Source organism: Coregonus lavaretus (genome assembly GCF_964263955.1).
Source record: "Coregonus lavaretus genome assembly, chromosome: 14".
In the NCBI taxonomy this organism is placed as follows: Eukaryota; Metazoa; Chordata; class Actinopteri; order Salmoniformes; family Salmonidae; genus Coregonus; species Coregonus lavaretus.
Window position 1 is genome coordinate 46,765,050 of NC_140001.1, and position 22,613 is coordinate 46,787,662.

At 41.3% G+C, this 22,613-nt stretch overlaps 2 protein-coding genes across 3 annotated transcripts in view; both read right to left on the reverse strand.

The window, feature by feature from the left end:
• Positions 1-3,992: 3,992 nt before the first annotated feature.
• On the reverse strand, positions 3,993-18,109 carry fhip2b (FHF complex subunit HOOK interacting protein 2B). 2 transcript variants are annotated; one of them, XM_084177129.1, is made up of 17 exons: positions 17,937-18,109; positions 16,816-16,894; positions 16,450-16,619; positions 16,256-16,360; positions 14,367-14,486; positions 13,899-14,114; positions 13,598-13,791; positions 9,509-9,626; positions 9,339-9,415; positions 8,714-8,906; positions 8,321-8,493; positions 7,967-8,107; positions 7,644-7,734; positions 7,387-7,530; positions 7,136-7,276; positions 6,854-6,954; positions 3,993-4,938 (listed from the first exon to the last, which is right to left on the reverse strand). In XM_084177129.1, exons 1-17 carry the CDS (start codon positions 17,985-17,987, stop codon positions 4,830-4,832), a joined length of 2,223 nt encoding a protein of 740 aa, XP_084033255.1. In that variant the 5' UTR covers positions 17,988-18,109; the 3' UTR covers positions 3,993-4,829. The 2 variants fall into 2 exon arrangements, with proteins under 2 accessions (XP_084033255.1, XP_084033254.1); XM_084177128.1 differs by having other exon boundaries at positions 3,994-4,938; positions 7,644-7,737.
• Positions 18,110-19,345: 1,236 nt separating this feature from the next.
• LOC311141457 (actin filament-associated protein 1-like 2) overlaps positions 19,346-22,613 on the reverse strand; it is a 118,132-nt gene continuing 114,864 nt past the window's right edge. Inside the window, exons 14-16 of the mRNA XM_084176794.1 lie at positions 21,405-21,571; positions 20,393-20,503; positions 19,346-20,001 (exon numbers count right to left, since the gene is read on the reverse strand). Of these exons, the coding sequence (XP_084032920.1) occupies positions 19,975-20,001; positions 20,393-20,503; positions 21,405-21,571 (305 nt within the window). The 3' untranslated portion in view covers positions 19,346-19,974. The remainder of the gene's footprint in view (positions 20,002-20,392; positions 20,504-21,404; positions 21,572-22,613) is intronic.

The following is a 22,613-nucleotide window of genomic DNA, read 5'->3' on the forward strand; positions in this document are numbered from 1 at the left end:
AAAAAGCAACTGTTTGTTTTAATACATTTTGACAATATAGCCAATTTTGACTTTGTACCCGGCCCATCTAGTGGAAATCGCGCAGTTCTGTCTCCAGGACAAGACTCACCCCGCCATGCAAACAGTATAAAGTATCAATAGTTAAGCTGGATAATGCACAGTTTTAGGTTGTGTTCCAATCAGTTTTTTTTACCCAGTCTCACTATGGAACGCCATTTGGGTCTTTGTGTGTCAAAAAAGATACGCGTCAAATACGTTTGTTGACCAATCACGACCTGAATGACTGCACGTCACATAACAATTTAACACGTTCATTCATTTTTTACGTAGTTATTACACATTGATTACACTATCACTCGTAGTTCATATGTCACAACGACTCGTGCTGGTAAAGTTGTCTCGCGCACCTGCCCTTCCCCAAGCTCTGGACATAAAATAAGCTAGCTAGCTGATGAATGCAAACAATGTTCTTCCCCAAGAATATAGCAAAATGACAATCTGTTTCTGTAGCTACAGTTAACTATCTAGCTAGGTGTCATCTAAAATACCCCTAATTTATAAAACGGTTATTATTTGATTAATGGTGGTCGGACCCACCTATGTGAAGCTAGCCACAATAAGGATTAGCCACAATAGTGGAATTTGCAGTTAGCCTTCAAAATAAAAGAATGTCATTGACAGTGATGCAAATGAATACAAATAGTGGAATTATGCCATGGGACTTGCTAAACGAGTTTGGATTGTTGTTCTATAAACTCAACAAAAGAAAGTGTTAATTTCACAAATCTGTTAATCACACTGGATGTATTAGCCTTTAGAATTGCATTGGGGGGCATACTTATTTCACTGTGCAGCCTTACCTATGGATTGTGGGTCAATGACATGGGGTATCAGTCTACTCCGTGACACCCAGAGAACGTTAGCGTCTTAGCTCTTACTGCGGGACTCTGAAACCACTGTGAATTGAGCCACATGTATTGTACCAGTCAACCTACTATGTGTATTGAACACTTTTCCAGAGAAAAAAAACAATAGAACGTGGATGGTTTGGAGTCTGATAACTGAGGAGGATGTTGGAGCACTTGGGTACTGAGTAGACTGATACCCCATTTAATTGATCTCCAATCCTTAGGTAAGGCTGTACAGTGCAATATGAATGTCAATACGCACAATAGGCTGACTGGGGAGGTGATTTCACACAGTCACAGTCCCGCGATAAGAGCTACAACGCTAATATTTACGTAAACTCTTCACAGTTGTATTCTGTGGGTGTCACCGAGTAGACTGATACCCCATTTCATTGTTCCACATTCCAACCTTGTTTAACATTATCTTATCTAAATATTGCATGATTCCACCAATTGTATTACCAATTACTGCAGTTTCTATTGGTCATTGTTTTCAACCTAGTTGCATTGGTGCTAGAGCTAGGTAACGTTACTAACGTCCAAACGTTACTAAGCTAAAGCTAGCTAGCTACCCCAGAAGTTGCTAATAACATCTGAATCAAAAGATACCTGCAAACATGTTTGATCCTGATATTATTTCAAATGCTCACACAGACATTTTCCCCATTCGGTCAAACAAATAATGCCCGATGACCAACGCGGTAATGTAAACACATCGTTCGTGGCCGGTGCGTGCTTGTACTGATCGTAGAGGTGGCGCATGGCTTGCACGTGCAAATTCAGCACACACAACATTCTATAATATAAATTGTATTATCTGACGCGTCAAAGTGTTATTTTGATGTGTATCTTTTTTGACACGCATATACCAAAACGGCGTTCCATATCTCACAGCCCAGATGATCAGGGCACTATGTCTCAAGAGTAAAAGTGCTGATCCAGGATCAGTTTTGCCTTTTAGATCATAATGAACAAGGAGGACCGGATCCTACATAAGCACTATGAATACCGGCTTAAACCTCAAATTCTGAGATGTTTTAATATCTCAGAAACCAGGGATAGCCTCCAGGACAGCCTATAGCAGGGGTGTCAAACGTCCGGGCCGGAACAGGCCTGCAAACGGGTTTAATCCGGCCCGCGAGATGATTTTGTAAAGTATAAAAATGCGCTGCAAATTTTTATAACCTGCTGTTCCAATTGTGTCCACTGGATGGCGCAATAGCAATTGTGTTAAGCAAGCAAACTGTTTATACCGGGGCAGAGCAAGTAGGTCAAGCACATGCAGCCAGTCCGGATGAGCTACTGTTTTGCCTGCGATATTTATTACGGCTTCTACTTTTAACATTATGTGCTTTGGCACCCTCATTGCCCCAATATGTCTCTGTCAAAAAAGAGAAGTGGATGCAGAGTGCAGAGTGTTCCAAGAAAAATGGTCATCCTCCTATTTATTCACAGAATTGAATGGGAAAGCTGTATGTTTGGTGTGTTCACAGCATGTTGCAGTGCTGAAAGAATATAACCTTCGTCGCCACTATGTGAGTCTTCATGCCGACATATGACAACTTTCAAGGACAGCGGAGAAGAGAGAAGGTGAATGAACTGTTGGCGGGTCTGAAGAAACCGCAGTCTGTGTTTACTCACAGCCGAGACATCAGTGACGCTGCAGTGAAAGCTAGCTACCTCATTGCTAATGAAATCGCAGTGGCTTCAAAACCATTTAGTGAGGGTGAATTTGTAAAAACATGCATGATGAAGGCAGCGGAGATTGTGTGCCCTGAAAAGCGTCAGCCTGACAAGAAACACAGTTGCAGACAGGATTTCCGATCTTTCAGTGGATTTGGACAGCCAGTTGAAGCAAAAAGTAAAGTCATTTATTGCGTTTTCGGTTGCAATTGATGAAAGCACGGACATTAGATGTTGCACAACTGGCCATTTTCATCCGCGGAGTTGATGACACATTGACCGTCACCGAGGAGTTTGTGGAGTTGGTGCCGATGACAGATACGACAGCAGCTGATATTTTTACCGCACTCGTCGGCGCGCTGGACAGGGTCGGAGTGGACTGGTCCCGCGATGTCAGCCTGGCTACAGATGGTGCGCCCTCAATGATCGGGAAAAAAATTTGATTTACGAGAAGAAATTGAACAGTTCATGGAAGAAAAGGGCAAACCAGTGTTAGAATTTCATTCCGCAGAATGGATGCAGGACCTTGCATTTATGGTGGATGTTACAGAGCACCTGAATAACTTGAACAAACAGCTGCAAGGGCGCAACAAAGTTGTCACGCAGTATCATGACAGCATACGTTCTTTCAAGTTGAAGCTGTCATTGTGGGAGACGCAACTCGCCGGTGGTGATGCAGCTCACTTCCCCTGTCTGAAAAATGTGTGCGCGACCCAACATGTGGCAGACATGAAGCGGTTCAAAGATAAAATAACGGGACTGTTACGGGAGTTTGAGCAACGCTTTCAGATTTTTGGTGTACTGGAAAAGACTTCAACGTTTTTTGCTCGCCATTCACCGTGAATCCCTCTGATCTGCCCGTCAGCATCCAACTTGAAACAGACTTGCAGTGTGACTCGGATTTGAAGGGCAAATTTGCCGCAGCTGGCTTGGACACATTTTATCAGAATCTCTTGCCAGGTTACCCCAACTTGACAGCCCTCGCTGCAAAACTGTTGTGCATGTTTGGAACCACATATCTTTGTGAGCAAGTTCTCTGTAATGAGCATAAATAAAACAAAGCTGCGCTCAAGGCTCACGCACAAGCACTTGAATCACATCCTGAAGTTGGCTGCCACTCAGGATGTGACGCCTGATATTGATGCGCTGGTGAAAGCTAAAAGATGCCAGGTATCAGGAGTCAAAAACTATGCAACCCCACTTAAAGTGCTGCATGAGACACCCTGATATAGTTATGTGATCTGTGATATACTTCTGTGAATCACTGAGGCATTGTGTGTTTGTGTGTTCTTTGTCCTCAGAACTTTCAAATAACTTGAGGTGTTTTATGATTAATAGTGATGTTGTGCTTGTACTATTTTGGACACACTGTCCTCAGGCTCCAGCTTTATGTTTTTATGTTGATGTGCTATTGTTTTTAATTGATTTTATTTTATTTGTATATTTAACCTATTCTTGACTCTGTGGTTCTTGCACTTGTTTGGGGAACAGGATTTCATTATTTGTATCTACATTTCTGCCTGAGAAATGACAGCCTGATTATAGTTCTGTGATCTGTGAAACAGTTCTGTTAATCACTGAGACAGTGTTTGTGTGTTCTTTAGAATTTTCAAATAAACTTGAGGTGTTTTATGATTAATAGTGATGTTGTGCTTGTACTATTTTGGACACACTGTCCTCAGGCTCCAGCTTTATGTTTTATGTTGATCGTATTAAAACAAAGAAAACAATCTGAAGTTGTTGTTTTTAAGTTATATATACACACCATGATTTTTCCGGTCCGGCCCACTTGGGAATAGATTTTCCTCCATGTGGCCCCTGAGTTAAAATGAGTTTGACACCCCTGGCCTATAGCAACTGTTACAAAGACAAGATGGAACGCAACCTTTTACATAGATTTTTGACCGACTGCATACATTATTTCCAGGTGTAATAATAATTTGCTTAAGATATTAAATAGTTTGCATAGTCATTACGTAACATAAGATTAAACCCAACAAAATAAGCTAAACATTTCAGCATTTACAATAAACTTAAAAATGGAGATGACTGTGCAATGACTCATACACTTTTTCTATTCTCGCAAGTACCAATGCTTTATCTTTATCAATCTCATTGTCCTTGTACCTCCTGTCATCTATGGCCTAGTTTACTTGTGCAACCAACGCAAGTAAGCAGCTGTTTGACTGGTGTCGTCCATCTTCTGTTCCGTTCAAGGATTCACAAGGTGTTAGTGTTCTACAAGTTTGTGTTGTTGTCGGGAAGTTTGACAAAGGCAATGGCCGCCAGCTCCTTACAGAACTCCTCTAGGATGATCACTCCCTTAAGCAGGGGCATGTGATCCACTCTGGGGAGGCAAGATCCACACAAAACAATTGTAATTTCCTCAGTCTGCTTCTCAGAGGGTGGTTCCTCTAATTAAGATGACCACATGTATTGTATTACTACCATTGGTGTAGTGGAGGGCCATTTACACAAATTTTTTATATTGCACAAGTGTTTACACACATATTGCATTGAAAATATAGAGAACTTTATTCAGCGCGCATGGTGATCAGGCGTTTACCCACCTATCTTTTTACCACTACATCACTGACCATTACGTTCAGGATGCACACACTTAACAGTTACCACATAATTAATTCAAACTAATATATACAGTGCATTCGGAAAGTATTCAGACCTTCACTTTTTCCACATTTTGTTACGTTACAGCTTTATTCTAAAATTGAGGATTTTTGTTTTATTTTATCAATCTACACAAAATAACCCATAATGACAAAGCGAAAACAGGTTTAGACATGTTTGTAAATATTTGTTTCTTCTTCACTGAAATAACTTAATTACATAAGTATTCAGACCCTTTGCTATGAGACTCGAAATTGAGCTCAGGTGCATCCTGTTTCCATTGATCATCCTTGATATGTTTCTACAACTTGATTGGAGTCCACCTGTGGTAAATTCAATTGATTGGACATGATTTGGAAAGGCACACACCTGTCTATATAAGGTCCCACAGTTGACAGTGCATGTCAGAGCAAAAACCAAGCCATGAGGTTGAAGGAATTCGAGATAGGATTGTGTCGAGGCACAAATCTGGGGAAGGGTACCAAAACATTTCTTCAGCATTGAAGGTCCCCAGGAAAACAGTGGCCTCCATCATTCTTAAATGGAAGAAGTTTGGAACCACCAAGACTCTTCCTCGAGCTGGCCGCCCGGCCAAACTGAGCAATCGGGGGAGAAGGGCCTTGGTCAGGGAGGTGATCAAGAACCCAATGGTCACTCTGACAGAGCTCCAGAATTCCTCTGTGGAGATGGGAGAACCTTCCAGAAGGACAACCATCTCTGCAGCACTCCACCAAATCAGGCCTTTATGGTAGAGTGGCCAGATGGAAGCCACTCCTCAGTAAAAAGGCACATGACAGCCGGCTTAGCGTTAGCCAAAAGGCACCTAAAGGACTCTCAGACCATTAGAAACAAGATTCTCTGGTTTGATGTAACCAAGATTGAACTATTTGGCCTGAATGCCAAGCGTCACGTCGAAGAAACCAGGCACCGCTCATCACCTGGCCAATACCATCCCTACGGTGAACCATCGTGGTGGCAGCATCATGCTGTGGGGATGTTTTTCAGCTGCAGGGAGATTAGTCAGGATCGAGGGAATGATGAACAGAGCAAAGTACAGAGAGATCCTTAATCATAACCTGCTCCAGACTGCTCAGGACCTCAGACTGGGGCGAAGGTTCACCTTCCAACAGGACAACAACCCTAAGCATACAGCAAAGACAACGCAGGAGTGGCTTCGGGACAAGTCTCTGAATGTCCTTGAGTGGCCCAGCCAGAGCCCGGACTTGAACCCGATCGAACATCTCTGGAGAGACCTGAAAATAGCTATGCAGCGATGCTCCCCATCCAACCTGACAGAGCTTGAGAGGATCTGCAGAGAAGAATGGGAGGAACTCCCCAAATACAGGTATGCCAAGCTTGTAGCGTCATACCCAAGAAGACTCAAGGCTGTAATCGCTGCTTCAACAAAGTACTGAGTAAAGGGTCTGAATACTTACGTAAATGTGATATATATATTTTTAAATAAATTTGCTGAAATTTCTAAAAACCAGTTTTTGCTTTGTCATTATGGGGTGTAGATTGAGGGGAAACATTTAATTTAATCAATTTTAGAATAAAGCTGTAACAAAATGTGGCAAAAGTCAAGGGGTCTGAATACTTTCTGAATGCACTGTATGTTTCTCTACGGCACTTACCCAGACTCCCCATCCAGGCCCATCAGCTGCCTTCGGACATGCACAAGCTTCTCTTTGAAGTTTGGGATCAGCTGGATCCTCTGCATCAGTTCTCCTATCACCTGTCAAACCAGGAGAAACACAATTAGGAATGCATTTGTGAAAACAATCCACTGTGGAATGTGGGAGTTGTAGCTGGGTACAGTATTTGTAGTGTTCAAACGGAAACGAATCAGGAACATGGCTGGAAGTCTAAAACCTTAAATAAAGATGAGGAAGGAGGTGAGTGTAGAGGTCACCCACCCTGATGAGCACAGAGAACAGGGAGCGGGCTCCAGGGGCCAGGATGATGTAGGGGTCCAGCAGGTACTCATGGAGGTGGGGGTGAGGGAACAGGGCCAGCCTGGACAACACCGATGTCACCTGGAGGTTCAGCTCATAGGGCTAAGAGAGAGACACTTCACAAGTGAGGGGATGTTTATGTTTAACATTTTGGGATTGTATTAACAGTGGACTAATGAACAAAATACTAAAATATATCCCTTTAAGGCTACCTGCTCAAGGATCCGGCCTATTCTATCAAACAGGACTTTGAGGAAGTGGCCTTCGAAGAAGTCAGAACTGGATACAGACGACTCGGTTGGTTTGAGGGACTCCGGCCAATCCCAATCGAGCAACAGTGTAGTGCACTCTTTAAACTAGATGTTAAAAATAAAAATGCAAATGTAATGCATCAGATCTAAGACCTCAATTTATGCACTGTTATGTTACTCTTGGCAATGACTTTCACTGCTTTAAGTTCTCCGCTCACCTGCTCATGAGCGTCATGGACATACGTTTCATATCGGGCACCTTGGACATGTTGAGAGGTTTTTGCTTCTTGAGGGACCAAACACAGAAAACTGCTAAACAAAACAACAGTGTAAAGTTTAAAAACCGTAAAGCGAGTTTTAGATGCTGCTAAAATATAAAAAGTAGTTCCTTCATGAGAGATGTCTGATCAAATTTCTCTTCTATGGCTTGAATGATGGGATGCATGTTGTGCCTAGACTCAAGAGTTAACCATCAGTAATAAAGTTAACTGCATAGAGATAAATGTATTAGTGTTCTATTTCGTTCTGTGGTTAACGGCACCTGTTTACAATGTCCGCTGCTTGAGTTTGTCCACTGCAGCGAGGTTCTCTCATGAGCTGGGGTCGAGGCAGAAGCTGCTCTGAGCTGTTGAATTCATCCTCGCCGTACATGTCTGTGAAGAAAGGGTCCTCCTCTAGTTCTCTGTTCAGGTGGAACACAAACATATATAATGTAGAAGCCATTCCTGAATGGTATTGCTGACTGTATACTCCATTTGGTCGGTCACAAACTAGTCATAGTCATGATTAACTAAGCAATTCACCCCTGTGTGTCAGGCGTTCGCAACAACCTTGATTTTTATTAGCCCCTACAGAGCTGTCCATTGGAGCTCTACCTCTGGATGAGTTAACTCACTCGTTCTCCTCCACGGGATCGGTGTCGGTGAAATGCCTGCTGTCATCCCCTCCCCCCAGAGCGTGTGTCACGTAGCAGCGGTTCTCCAGGTTCCTCAGGACCAGGTTGAAGAGAATGTCCCTGTGGGGCTTCTGTAGGAGCTCCTCAAACAGGAGCAGAGTAGCGATACTGATCTAGCAGGCAGAGAGAAAGTACAGCACGTCACCAGCTGTAACCAGCTGTAACCAGCACTAACGCTGGTACTTCCTTAGTCTTCTTTTGGCTTACAACACTAAGGGAATACAAATAGCTTAACTATAGTCATGGTAGCAACATGAGAGATGTGAACTCCAGTTGTGTCTCGTCTTCGCTCGTGTTCAGTCTTTACTGAGGGCTACAGTAGCAGCACCTTACCTCATCGGAGATGTGGTCACAGTGCTCGATAAGTTGATATCGCAGCACATGACTCTCTGTGTCCAAGCGCTGCTCGCTCTGTGTGTGTCTGCCCAGGAGGAACGAGACCAGCTCTTCCAACATGGCAGGGGATTGGATGTGACGCACCGAGCAGCACAGCAGCGCCGTGTTCACCAGCACGCCCATCTCGGACCTAAAACACAAACCACTGGTCAATAATAGTCCATATGTCCTAGGTGCAGTGCATTTGGAAAGTATTCAGATCCCTTGACTTTTTCCACATTTTGTTACGTTACAGGTGTGCTAAGCTTGTAGCGTCGTACCCAAGAAGACTCGAGGCTGTAATCGCTGCCAAAGGTGCTTTAAAGGGTCTGAATAGTTATGTAAATGTTTTTTTTATTTTTTTTATATACATTTGGGGGGGGGGGGGGGATTTAAAAACCAGTTTTTGCTTTATCATGATGGGGTATTGTGTGTAGATTGAGGGGGGGGGGGAAACAATGTAATCCATTTTAGAATAAGGCTGTAACATAATGTGGAAAAAGTCAAGGGGTCTGAATACTTTCCAAATGCACTATATATGTATAAAACCCCATTGGAGAAAATGTAGGTGGGGGTCACTTACATTTGGAGCAGCTCAGGCTGCAGAACACCGACAAGCCAGCAATGGTGAATTTCTTTGGCCAATTTCACAGCGAGGATCTACAAAAACAGCAAATATACTGCACTAGAGATCCTCTCTTGGTGGAAACTCAATTCATGGTCAAGCTTGGTCAAGTATTTCTGCTTTTTTACCTTTGGTGCCTCTCTCATCAGATGGTCAAGGAAGTCCAGCCAAGCGAAAAACCTCTCCATGTGCTCACTACCAGGAAACGACTGGCTTTCCTGCATACTGTTCTGAGAGAATGGAGCACTGCACAAAACATCAGGTCCATTACCAAATCAAAACTTGATGGTAACTGTAAAAGTAAGGTTGTGGGGCTTGCTTTAGCTCTAAGTATTTTTGTGGTAATGGAAGATGTTTAAAAAAAGTGTTACTTTACTATTTAAAGCAAAGCAGTTACATACAGTCAAAGTTACATTTTGTAAAATAATAATTGGTCTGATTACTTTGATAGACTACTATATCAACCATATTACTTTGGATTTTGGGGAAGTTAGATCACAAACATTTCTAAACTACAGTTGTTGCATGTGAAAACTGAAAGAAGAAAGACAGGACAAAGTGATCTGTCAGAAGATGGGAATAAAAGACAGGATCATGTGGACAACACTTAGGAAAACAAAGCAACTCTGAATCATTCATGCTGTGGGTTTCAGATGCACAATTTACTTTTGTAAATTAAATTTACAGTGTAAATTAAGTTTGATTTTAGTTGAATGATGATTTCATTAGTAGAACGTTTTAGGCTATTATTTGGTGAGAGAAATATGATGGTGCATCTACTGATGACAGCTCTTTAAAAGTATTTTTGTGGTAGTTGAAGAACTATGTAGAATAGGTTTGTATGTAGACCTACTGATAGCTAGCTGTAGTTCTATCTAATAAATAAACTCTTTAGGCTAACAGTGATCACTGAAAACGTACATTTCCTGAAGAAAATGTGGTGTGCTTGCTAGCTTGTTTTGAGTATGTATGGTTTTGAAATAACTAGTAATAGTAATGTTGGTGACTGGTTATAGTTGAAAAAGTAGGTAGATGAAAATACTGATTTATTGGTAGGATAGCTTGAACATGTGAAAGTCGGTTTGGTGTCTAGCTTGGACGTTTCAAGAGTTACAATTATTGTTGGAGGGTATTATATGCTAATTCATGCAAATGTAATGTGTGTTATAGATCTGTCATTCTCATTGAAAGAAAGTCTTAGAAGAGGTAGATCTGTTCTATATGGGCCATTTCCATGCTTTCTGTTCTTAAGTTTCGTTTTTGAGTCTTTCACTTCCGGTTTTGTACAACAGCTTCAAACTATGGAACGCCATTTGGGTCTTAGCGTGTCAAAAAAAGATACACGTCAAATAACGCTGTTTGACACATCAATTAAGCTTGTTGACCAATCAGCACCTGAATATGACTGCACGTCACATAATAATTTAACACGTTTATTAATTTTGTACATAGTTATTACACAGATTACACTCTCACTCGTATTTCATATGTCACAGCGATTCACCAATTCGTATGCTATGATGCTGGTAAAGTTGTCTTGAGCGCAGACGCACTTCAAAGCTCTGGGACAGTGCTGGTCATAAAAAAAGCTAGCTAGCTGATGGGATGCAAACAATGTTCTTCCCCCAAAACGACAATCTGTTTCAGTAGCTATAGTTAGCTAGCTTTAGCGTGGTACCCACCAATGCAAGCAGCCTGTAAACAATGACCATTACAAACTGCAGTCATTTTCAATATTCTTAGCAATGATTTAGGAATCCATGTGAGTAATGTGGGAAATTATTCTCTTATATTTTAGATGTGCTGTTAGCTTAATAAGAAAGCATTAATGATTAAACATAATAGGTTTGTACTGTACTGATATAGATTGTTTAATATAACAAGCTGTGATTAATGTGGGGAACAGTTAGGGGGTAGGCTGAGACAGACTTGTGATTCACACAGACACACACTCACTGCCTCTTTGTTAAACCGCTCAAGGACATGTGTTCTGCTACAAAGATGTCTGAGGTTGCTGACTCGAGACAAGTTGTGGAGATAACAACTAATGCCTGGCAACAGTGAAGCGCCAAGGGGCTGGGACCAGCCTGTGCGCCAACGATAGGCTGAGTAAGTCTAAACCACGCTCAGTCTCTACTCTGATAGGCCTGCTTGGAGCAGGAACTATCTCTGTCAGAGTATTTAAAGAAGAACTTATAACAATGGCTCAGTTCTCTGTCTGCCCTGCGTGGTATTTCAGTGGACCCGTATTTACGAACATCATATTTACCATTGAAGCGTTTTGCATTAATTAAAATACTAGTTTATTTTAGAAGACGTTTATTGACCTCTTTTTGTTCCTATACCAGATTTGAATTGACGCAACTTATCAGTAAGTATTAGCTAGGTAGCCACTTGTTATTCTCCTATGGAAATTTCACTTCAGTTAATGAAAGTACCTAGCTAGCCAGCTATTTAACCCTGTTGCCCAAAGCTAACGTTATAAACTGCCAGCTAGCTTCAGTGAGGCTTGACCGGACCGGGTTATGTGTTGTGAAGTTAGTCACAATAAGGATGAGCCACAATAGTGGAATGTGCGGTTTGCCTTCAAAATAAAAGTCTCCATTTGAAAGTGCTGCAATTGGTTACTATTGGTGAAATCATGCCATATTTAGACTACATAATGTTAAACAAGGTTGGAATGTGGAGCAATGAAATGGGGTATCAGTCTACTCAGTGACACCCACAGAACACAATTGTGAAGAGTTTTCACAAATATTAGCGTTGTAGCTCTTATTGCAGGACTTTGGCTTAGGGAAATCACCTCCCCAGTCAGCCTACTGTGTGTATTGACATTCATATTGCACTGTACAGCCTTACCTAAGGATTTGGGATCAATGAAACGGGGTATCAGTCTACTCAGTACCAAAGTGCTTTTTTCCCCAAAGTCCTCCTCAGAGTTATCAGACTCCAAACCATCCACATTGTATTGTTTTTCCTCTGGAATAGTGTTCAATACACATAGTAGGTTGACTGGTACAATAAATGTGGCTAATTTCACAGTGGTTTCAGAGTCCCGCAATAAGAGCTACGACGCTAACGTTCTCTGGGTGTCACGGAGTAGACTGATACCCCATGTCATTGACCCACAATCCATAGGCAAGGCTGTATAGTGAAATAAGTATAATAATAATAATAATAATAATAATATACCATTTAGCAGACGCTTTTATCCAAAGCGACTTAAAGTCATGTGTGCATACATTTTTATGTATGGGTGGTCCCGGGGATCCAACCCACTACCCTGGCGTTACAAGCCCCATGCTCTACCAATTGAGCTACAGAGGATTCCAATGCAATTCTAAAGTCTAATACATCCACAGTCTGATTGAAACAGATTAATCAAATTAACAAATTGTCTTTTGTTGGATTTATATAACATTCCAACCTCATATAGCATGATCTATTCAATTATGGCACTATTTGTATTCATTTGGATCACTTTCAATGAGATACTTTTATTTTGAAGGCGAACCGCAAATTGTGGCTTATCCTTATTGTGTCTAGCTTCACATAGGTGGGTCTGACCATCATTAATCAAATAAGAACTGTTTTATAAAATTAGGGGTATTTTAGATGACACCTAGCTAGCTAGATAGTTAGTTAACTATAGCTACTGACACATATTGTCGTTTTGCTATGTTTTGGGGGAAGAACATTGTTTGCATCCATCAGCTAGCTAGCTTTTTTTATGACCAGCACTGTCCCAGAGCTTTGAAGTGTGTCTGCGCTCAAGACAACTTTACCAGCATCATAGCATACGTATTGGTGAATCACTGTGACATATGAAATATGAGTGAGTGTAATCTATGTGTAATAACTACGTAAAAAATTAATGAACGTGTTAAATTATGTGACGTGCAGTCATATTCAGGTGCTGATTGGTCAACAAGCTTAATTGACGTGTATCTTTTTTGACACGCTAAGACCCAAATGGCGTTCCATAGGTTGCGGCCACAACTAGACCTCGTTTCAAATGTACCAAGAAATAATCTTATTTGTATGCCAAATGTACATTGTTTAAAGCACACTTTTACAAGTGTCACAAATGACAGCGCCAATAAGCCCCTTGTGGTGAATGGCGTGAACGAGAGGCTTGTAGAATCATGACTATATTGAGTTTTCAGTACATCGTTCACCGGTAAGGGCTCCTGCATGCTCTGGGCCACTAAGCTCACCTCCAGTGGGTCTGGGGGAAACTGTGGATGTCTGCAGCTTCCAGCGTAGCCGGGAGCTGGCTGTAGAGCTCACACAACCGCTCAGCCAGTAGCTGACACAGTGGGGTGCTTTCAGCCAAGCACACTGCAGTATCTTCCTTTGGTAGGCTGACGAGGAGCAGCAAGCTCTCAAAGGCTTTCAGTGCAACTTTGTTCTGAACAAGGAAACAAAGAAAAACGTGGCAAATTATTGATAACTTGATGTTCATTTCAAATGCATGAATTATGTATTGGTTTGTCAAGTAGTCCTGGCTGAACACACCTGGCTTCTGCTCAAGTGGACCAAGACATGGATGAGGCCTGCATTGGCTGGGAAAATAGTGGAGGGAGAGTCAGTGGGTGAGTGCTGTTGAGGACTTGAGGTGGAGGCAGGGTTTGAGGCTGTGGGGTTACTGGAAGGCACAGCCTCTTCACTTCTCCCTTTTTCTGTATCCTCAGAGGAAGAAATAGACCTCTTGAAGAGATTTTCCTTTTTAATCTGCATGACAGGTAAAACAGTAAAAAGAAAAAAACATCAATCATACGTTGACATGACTTACTTCGGATGATGCACTGAAATCAACTACATAGTCAACTACGGTCAAACTAATGACGTGCTAATAAAGTACGACTACCACTAGTTTTAATTTTAAAACTACTACCATTAGTACTACTATTCAGTATGCCCATTGCCTACACGTTTAGTGCTTGAAAATGCACGACCAAATCAAAAGGTTGAATTTTAAAGTACCTCTAAAATGTAGTTGAGAACATACGGATCTTGTTTCACCCTGGAGCAAACGACAAACAGAAACTGAGCCTCCTCTTTCTCAGTCTGCGATCCCAGAAGACCACACAGACGAACCAGCTTCTGTTGAGAGCAATGTCAGGAATTTTGGGAGGACAAATTTACTGTTAAGGAAAGCACATTTTAAATATCACTTTATCTTGGTAAAGAGACCACGATAGATAATAGTATTTCACTTTTTTGGTAAAATATTGACATTAATGTATGCATGCACATACATACAAGTGACAGTTAGGCCTACTGAGGGACAAATACAGTGCATTCGGAAAAATATACTTTCCCCACATTTTGTTACGTTACAGCCTTATTCTAAAATTGATTAATTTGTTTTTCTCTCATGAATCTACACACAATACCCCATAATGACAAAGCAAAAATAGGTTTTTAGAATAAAAATTATAATATATAAAGCACCTTTGGCAGCGATTACAGCCTTGAGTCTTCTACAAGCTTGGCACACCTGTATTTGGGGAGTTTCTCCCATTCTTCTCTGCAGATCCTCTCAAGCTCTGTCAGGTTGGATGGGGAGCGTCGCTGCACAGCTATTTTCAGGTCTCTCCAGAGATGTTCAAGTCCGGGCTCTGGCTGGGCCACTCAAGGACATTCAGAGACTTGTCCCGAAGCCACTCCTGCGTTGGCTTGGCTGTGTGCTTAGGGTCATTGTCCTGTTGGAAGGTGAACCTTCACCCCAGTCTGAGGTCCTGAGCGCTCTGGAGCAGGTTTTCATCAAGGATCTCTCTGTACTTTGCTCCGTTCATCTTTCCCTCGATCCTGACTAGTCTCCCAGTCCCTGCCGCAGAAAAAAATCCCCACAGCATGATGCTGTCACCACCATGCTTCACCGTAGGGATGGTGCCAGCTTTCCTCCAGATGTGACGCTTTGCATTCAGGGCAAAGAGTTCAATCTTGGTTTCATTAGACCAGAGAATCTTGTTTCTCATGGTCTGAGAGTCCTTTAGGTGCCTTTTGGCAAACTCCAAGCAGGCTGTCATGTGCCTTTTACTGAGGAGTGGCTTCTGTCTGGCCACTCTACCATAAAGACCTGATTGGCGGAGTGCTGCAGAGATGGTTGTCCTTCTGGAAGGTTCTCCCATCTCCACAGAGGAACTCTGGAGGTCTGTCAGAGTGACCATCGGGTTCTTGGTCACCTCCCTGACCAAGGCCCTTCTCCCACAATTGCTTAGTTTGGCCAAGGGGCCAGCTCTAGGAAGAGTCTTGGCGCTTCAAAACGTATTCAATTTAACAAGGATGGAGGCCACTGTGTTTTTGGGGACCTTCAATGCTGCATACATTTTTTGGTACCCTTCCCCAGATCTGTGCCTTGACACAATTCTGTCTCGGAGCTCTATGGACAATTCCTTCAACATCATGACTTGGTTTTTGCTCTGACATGCACTGTCAACTGTGGGACCTTATATAGACAGGTGTGTGCCTTTCCAAATCATGTCAAATCAATTGAATTTAACACAGGTAGACTCCAATCAAGTTGTAGAAACATCTCAAGGATGATAAATGGAAACAGGATGCACCTGAGCTCAATTTTGAGTCTCTTAGCAAAGGGTCTGAATAATTATGTAAATAAGGTAGCCGTTTTTATTTATACATTTGCAAACACTTCTAAAAACCTGTTTTCGCTTTGTCATTATGGAGTATTGTGTGTAGATTGAAGGGGGGAAATTATTTAATCAATTTTAGAATAAGGCTGTAATGTAACAAAATATGGAAAAAGTCAAGGGGTCTGAATACTTTCCGAATGCACTGTATATCAAATTTCAAACAGCCATAGACAACAACAAAGTGATGAACAATAACCAGAATGAATGACTCCTTACCTGCACTGGCCTATACACATTGATCATGTGAAGCATTGGCTTTTGGATTTGTACCAGGATTTTGGAGAAGAACACCAGGACCTGCTGGTTCATTCCTGGGGGGTACTGGCAGGAGGAAGAGATCAGTGTCGAAGAGAGGGTTATCAAAACGTACCACACATGACAACATCTCTCCTGCTGTGTGAGTGTGGTACCTGTGCTTTGCCTAGGGTGCAGAGGGTCTCCAGCAGTTTGTGCTGTAGGAGGTACTCCATACAAGGGCCCGTCTCCTCCAGCCCCTGTTGGCCCTCTTCGTAAACTAAGATATCCAGCATTTGCTTCAATCGCCATGGGATGTCTGTCTGCTTTACAGGCCTCGTTTCATCTGGAAAACCATCACAGTTGAACGCACTCTCAACATAGGCCAATATGAACACATGCCGAATATGACAGCAGTATTAAAATGTCCTACTGCCGACAAGTTAGTTCGCAATGTAACTCAGGCCAAGGTCACTTGGAGGCACATCCGGGGTATTCAACAGATTCTTAATTTCAACATTTCAGCAGTGTCTCAATCTTACCAGTAGTTTCAATGTAATAATTGGTTATCCCTTTCCAGTGCTCCACAAAAGAGTCCAATAAATTTACTGATGGCTCCCTCTAGAAAATGGAAGAATGGAAACACGAGATGATTCAGCTCAAAGAATGTGGGCCTAAACAATGATGTCCTATCCAGCATAAAACATGTGCCATTAATCAGAGTTGAGTTTCCTCCTATCTTGTATCAGCTTATCACTCTCCCCATCCCCCAAGAAAGTTGCCCAATGATGGAATGTGGTTTCATATGCCTGTGGGCTTCCACTTGAGTAAATATGGAGTCAGGTCAGACTACTCCATAGAGAATGTTAGAGGCCTCTAGTGGCCAAAAGGCTATATTAGCATTACCAACGCCATTGAGGGCTTCTACCATTTTAATGTAGTTAACTGTGTGGTACTTCCAACTTCATTGGCTGATCTCTCCTGGTGACCCTGTTGGAGTCATGTCTTACCGGGTCATCAGGAGGGATCAGCCAATCGTGAAGAAGAAAATTGCCTACTTCAAAATGGAGATGGCCTCAATGGCGCTGCCAATGCTTTCACAGACGCTATTATGTCACAGATACAAAGATGAGTCCTCTATCTCTCTCTATGGGCTAGCTGGACATCTTTATCAACAAACATTTCAGACGCCATGGTATATGTTGTAGCTAGGTAGGAAGCTAACGTTAGATAATTGTCAGAATAATTAACAAATCCACATAAAACTTTATAATAACATTGGCATTATTCAATAAGCATATTACACCAAATAAATTAATCTAAATAGGTTGTCACCATCTTGCTAGCTAGTTTTGACTACTTGGCTAGCTAGGTAACGCGTTGGGTTAGGTTGCAACTTGTTGCAGGATTGCTCTTTTTCCGACTTTTCGTACAGATGACAGACACATTTTTGGCACATCATTCAACTCATGTAAGGCCTACAAATAGTCAACTTTTAACCGCTAGCTAACTTTTTTAGCCGTTGGCTAACTTTATATGGGCCAAAGTCAGCAGTAAAGTTAGCTAGCTGCTAGCCAATTAGCTTGCATCAAACAGTATCTACCTAGCTAGCTAAATCCAGGAAGTAGAGTACAAAAAGGGCTTGTCAACAACCATTACTTACTGTCTCCAACGCCTGTTGAAAGAGATTTGTCAGTTTACTGAACATTTCCATTATTTTCGTCGAACTAATAAAAAGTTTTACAAAATATGGTCAACATTTTTCCGTTTGCAAACAGCTTGCTAGCTCCAAATACGATATAGCCACAGATAGAACAACTAGTCAGATGTTTCACCGGATGTATAAATCTGAAGCATCCGGTTGGCGTTTCCACTCACCACCAAATAAGGTGATGAGAGGAAGCCCAGTGGCGGCCAGTGGGAGAAGATGGAGCGAGATGGATTTTGGCCGATATTCTGCTCATTTTATCTCCGATGAAACATTTGATATCAATACAGTTCTCTTCCCAAAACTAAAATCTGTAACGAACAGAATGGACAAAGTTTTGTAGACTTTACCCTTTGCCAAAGTTTAAACACTTATGCATTCTTTAGAAGGAGTGCAAGGGCGAATGGAGTTATTGCACAAGGACACTTCAGAGTAGGCGTTCCCTAACGGAAATATGCAAATACATTCTAGAACACGCCAACAGGATCTCGCTCTCGTGCTTGGCTCTGCCCACCTCCTTGCTTGTTCTGCCCACTATAATTAATTTGCTCCTATTGGAAACGACAGGCTGTAGTTGGGTTAGTTATAAAACATCTTTGATGGAGCTGACCTGACCGAGATTCCCTAATAACACTCCACTTAGATACAGCTACGACTTTTTCAAGCAGGATAGGAGAATTAGGTTAAGGTTAGGAAAATGTTTAGGGTCACTTGTATCGAAATGGCGTGTGTTTAGGAAGTCCTGACCCATGTTGTTGTTGTTCTTGCCAGCATCAGAAGATGATTTCCAGACTTTCCAGACAATCCACACTTTCTTTTACCTGGGCTTTTTAATGTCCAACACATTGTTAAGCAGAATCATAATGTACAGTGTTGACAGTTTTTTTTTTTTTCATGACCAGTTTACTAGATGAAGTCATCTGATAGTCAACTAACAAGCAACTACACTTCCACAATGTATATCTATCCAAAACATTTCCCCTCAGAAATACTTTATTGAACAAATACAGATGTGTTTTAATTACTATTTTATTACCACAGTTATCAGTTTACAGCAAATAGTAGGCCAACCTAACATTTAATACACAAAGACTCTCTTAAAAAAAACATGGCAACATTACAATAGATGTCACTGTATCACAACATATTTCAGAAATGTAAAACATCTCAGTGATACTAAGCAAAAATGTCATGGTAAAAACACTTTATAAAAGATATAATCTACAACTATGTTTAAATTATACCACAGAACTGTATACGGTGAACATTACTTCAATTCATATCCATATACACTACCGTTCAAAAGTTTGGGGTCACTTAGAAATGTCCTTGTTTTTGAAAGAACAGCATTTTTTTTGTCCATTAAAATAACATAAAATTGATCAGAAATACAGTGTAGACATTGTTAATGTTGTAAATGGCTATTGTAGCTGGAAATTTGTTGTTATTTTAATGGACAAAAAAAATGATTTTCTTTCGAAAACAAGGACATTTCTAAGTGACCCCAAACGTTTGAACGGTAGTGTATATGTATTTTTCATGACTTCAACATTGTGTATTTATTGTAACTCAATTGGTGATAAACAGTGTAAAGTCAAGTCTGATGAATAGGAATACATACATAGACAAATTAGACAATACATACTGTGCTTTAAGAAATGAAAGACAGAAAAAAATGATGAAAGTGTTACACCTGAGAGACAACCCTGAATTCCTGAGTCAGGCTTTACAAGGTTTTCAACTGAATTACCCTCACAGGAATCTCTTATTAAATGCCTCTGTTTTAATGGAGAAACAAGCCTGTTTATCTAAGGCCCATCCCAAATTGCACCCTATTCCCTATATAGTGCACTACTTTTCAATAGGGAAAGGGGTGCCATTTCGGAAGTATAGTGTATTGTATTATCATCAGGACGGATGACATTTCTGATGACAAAGATGTTTGATAGAAAATGTATACAAGATAATTGTTACCGAAACGACCAGTATAGTATTAAGTAGAGGCCTTTGTCTCCCACTCCTACAAAAATAATAAGAAAAAAAGAACACATGGTACATTTAATTGAACAATTATACTTACTTGACATATTCCTTTGACTTAAACTACCGTTCAAAAGTTCAGGCCAGTTTTATTGTTTCTTTAATCAGCACAACAGTTTTCAGCTGTGCTAACATAATTGCAAAAGGGTTTTCTAATGATCAATTAGCCTTTTAAAATGATCAACTTGGATTAGCAAACACAACGTGCCATTGGAACACAGGACTGATGGTTGCTGATAATGGGCCTCTGTACGCCTATGTAGATATTCCATTATACACTACCCCAAACTTCTGAACGGTAGTGTATATTCCTTAATTTAATTGTCTTGATATGATTAGAAGATTATCGGACCATTTAGGTCAAAACGTACCTTCTTTCTCTGAAACACCTTGCCATGCTCAATAAATAGGGCGGAGGGGGCTCTTTTCAATGAGTTTTTAGCGGAGGCGGTCCTTCGCAGTAGCGGAGTGAAGAACCCACCCTGTGGAGACAAGGCCAATAAAATGAGCACAGACTTTAGAGAAGACCCATGCTGACAGGAGCATGGGGTCAACTTCACCACAATATCAAAGTGACCCAGCCAAGAGGATATAAAACACATACTCCAATGCAATGACGTAGTGGTCAGAAGAGTAGTAGCAGTAGATTCCTTTTTCTTCTGCCTGGAGCGTACCAAGTTTTGATATGCAGATTGGTATTGTTAAGTTGGATTTGTTTACAATATGTCAAACAACTTTGGTCGGCCCAAGAACCCTTTCAAGCTCTGCAGGAAGAGGATTTATTTGAGGCTAATGATAGCAAGGGCCATATGTTTGATCTGGTCCTCTGGTCATTGTATCTAAAGAGGGGGATAGACTATTTATGTGCACTGTAGGCTAATTGCTTCTCAACACACAGGCATCTGTACAAACATGAGCGGGAAAGGCATTTTACACAGACATTCTGTTAGACAAGAATGGAATAAAGGGATAAAATGTGTCCAACCTACAACTGGAGAGAAGATGAAACATTTCCTTGTTGACGTTTTCCCCATGATTTATTAACGAGTCACCTTAATAATTCAACCAATTCTATTTGGACACCATGTCACACTATGAAGCCTTTTGTATTTTCAGTTTAACACACTAGTGTTGTGTTGAGCATTCCGAACAGCAAGTGGCAGCATTGTGCCACAAAGCTTCTCAAAGAAGGAGTGCTGATCTAAGATCAGTTTTTCATTTTAGATCATAATGAATAAGATTATATGGACATGTGGGACCAGATCCTAGATCAGCACTTCTACTCTAAGACACTTTATGAATATGGGCCCTGGATATTTTCAGGGATAAGACCTCTATGGATAGCATAACAGGGTTATGGGTGGCAGTGTAGAGTTGCCTTACCTGTGCCCGTTCTGTACAGAAGGCCAGAGACTGTCTGAAGGAAGTACATTTGGCTTTCTTCCCTGCAGTGATGAGGTTCATCTCTGACCCAGCTCTCAGCTGTACCCTTCTCTTCCCGGTCAAGTCCAGTTTCTGAACCCCCCGCTCCACCTCACACGATTTCCTACCTGTTACAGAGCATTCACTGTCACAAATCTGCAGTAAATACCTACGTTAAAGACTATACATTTTATTTGACTAACACTGAATGAAAAAAGTTATATTGTTATAGCAATAGCACCAAATTGAAATTTAAAGATGGAACTCAACATTGTTCCAAAGACTCAAATGATGGAAGTTTTGTTGAGTGGAAAACATGATATCTTGTGTTTTTAAGAGGCCCTTACAAGGACATTCTGCCGCGAGGCTAGATCCTGCTGCCATGACCAAACCACCAAAAACGACGGCTTAGCATCAGCACTCTCCAACCTCCCGAGCACATGGGAGCATTTCCCTCCACAACTCCAAGAAGGAATCCAAGATCACTTCTTAATAGTGAGTAAGAGCTGGAGTAACTGTGGCCTTACATTCCCTCCTGGCCTGCACACTCTTTTCAGCAGTGTTCACATGTTCCATATCTTCAGCAGCCTTGTCCCAGATCTGTTTGTGCTACCATGTCAACTCCTTGTCACTCATTGTCATGTTTGGCCTGAAAGCACAAACAGATCTGGGAACAGGCTATATCTTCAGGCCTCAGAGGTTCAATAACCCATAGCTTGGGGGCATTATATGAAGTAGTCCCAGACATTTTCTACTTGATCCAAACTGCTCAAACTTAACAAAAACAGGGGGGGTAGACCAGAGTAACCGTGTTCCCACCAGTATAATTATAAAGCACTATACGTTTGTGTCTGTGTAGTGTTTTACATTGATGCAACAGCACTCAACTGCAACACAATAAAACTATGGGATGCGGACGGAAAATTCTGTTCAGAGAATCTGTTATAACATATAATTATGTAGACACTTTTCTAATTCAAGCCAGATGTAGTGGAATTGTTTCACTTAAATGTCAAAAACTTTAATGCAGGAGAATGATAATAATATCCCAAACTAAGTTACATATTCTTCCCTAATCATATGTTTTGCACAGATTGGGGGAATAAACTCCATACAAACATCTTTCATTTTCTATTTGGCTCCCGGTCTGAATAACAGACGGAGTGGCAA

What these genes read in the sequence shown, in the direction of transcription:
- fhip2b (XM_084177128.1), bottom strand. Translation starts at nt 17,987, where the DNA reads ATGGAAATGTTCAGTAAACTGACAAATCTCTTTCAACAGGCGTTGGAG. An exon ending in GCAGCGGACATTGTAAACAG is followed by an intron (nt 7,738 to 7,966) that starts GTGCCGTTAACC and finishes TGTTTTGTTTAG; the next exon opens with CAGTTTTCTGTGTTTGGTCC. An exon ending in TCCATGACGCTCATGAGCAG is followed by an intron (nt 7,531 to 7,643) that starts GTGAGCGGAGAA and finishes TTTAACATCTAG; the next exon opens with TTTAAAGAGTGCACTACACT.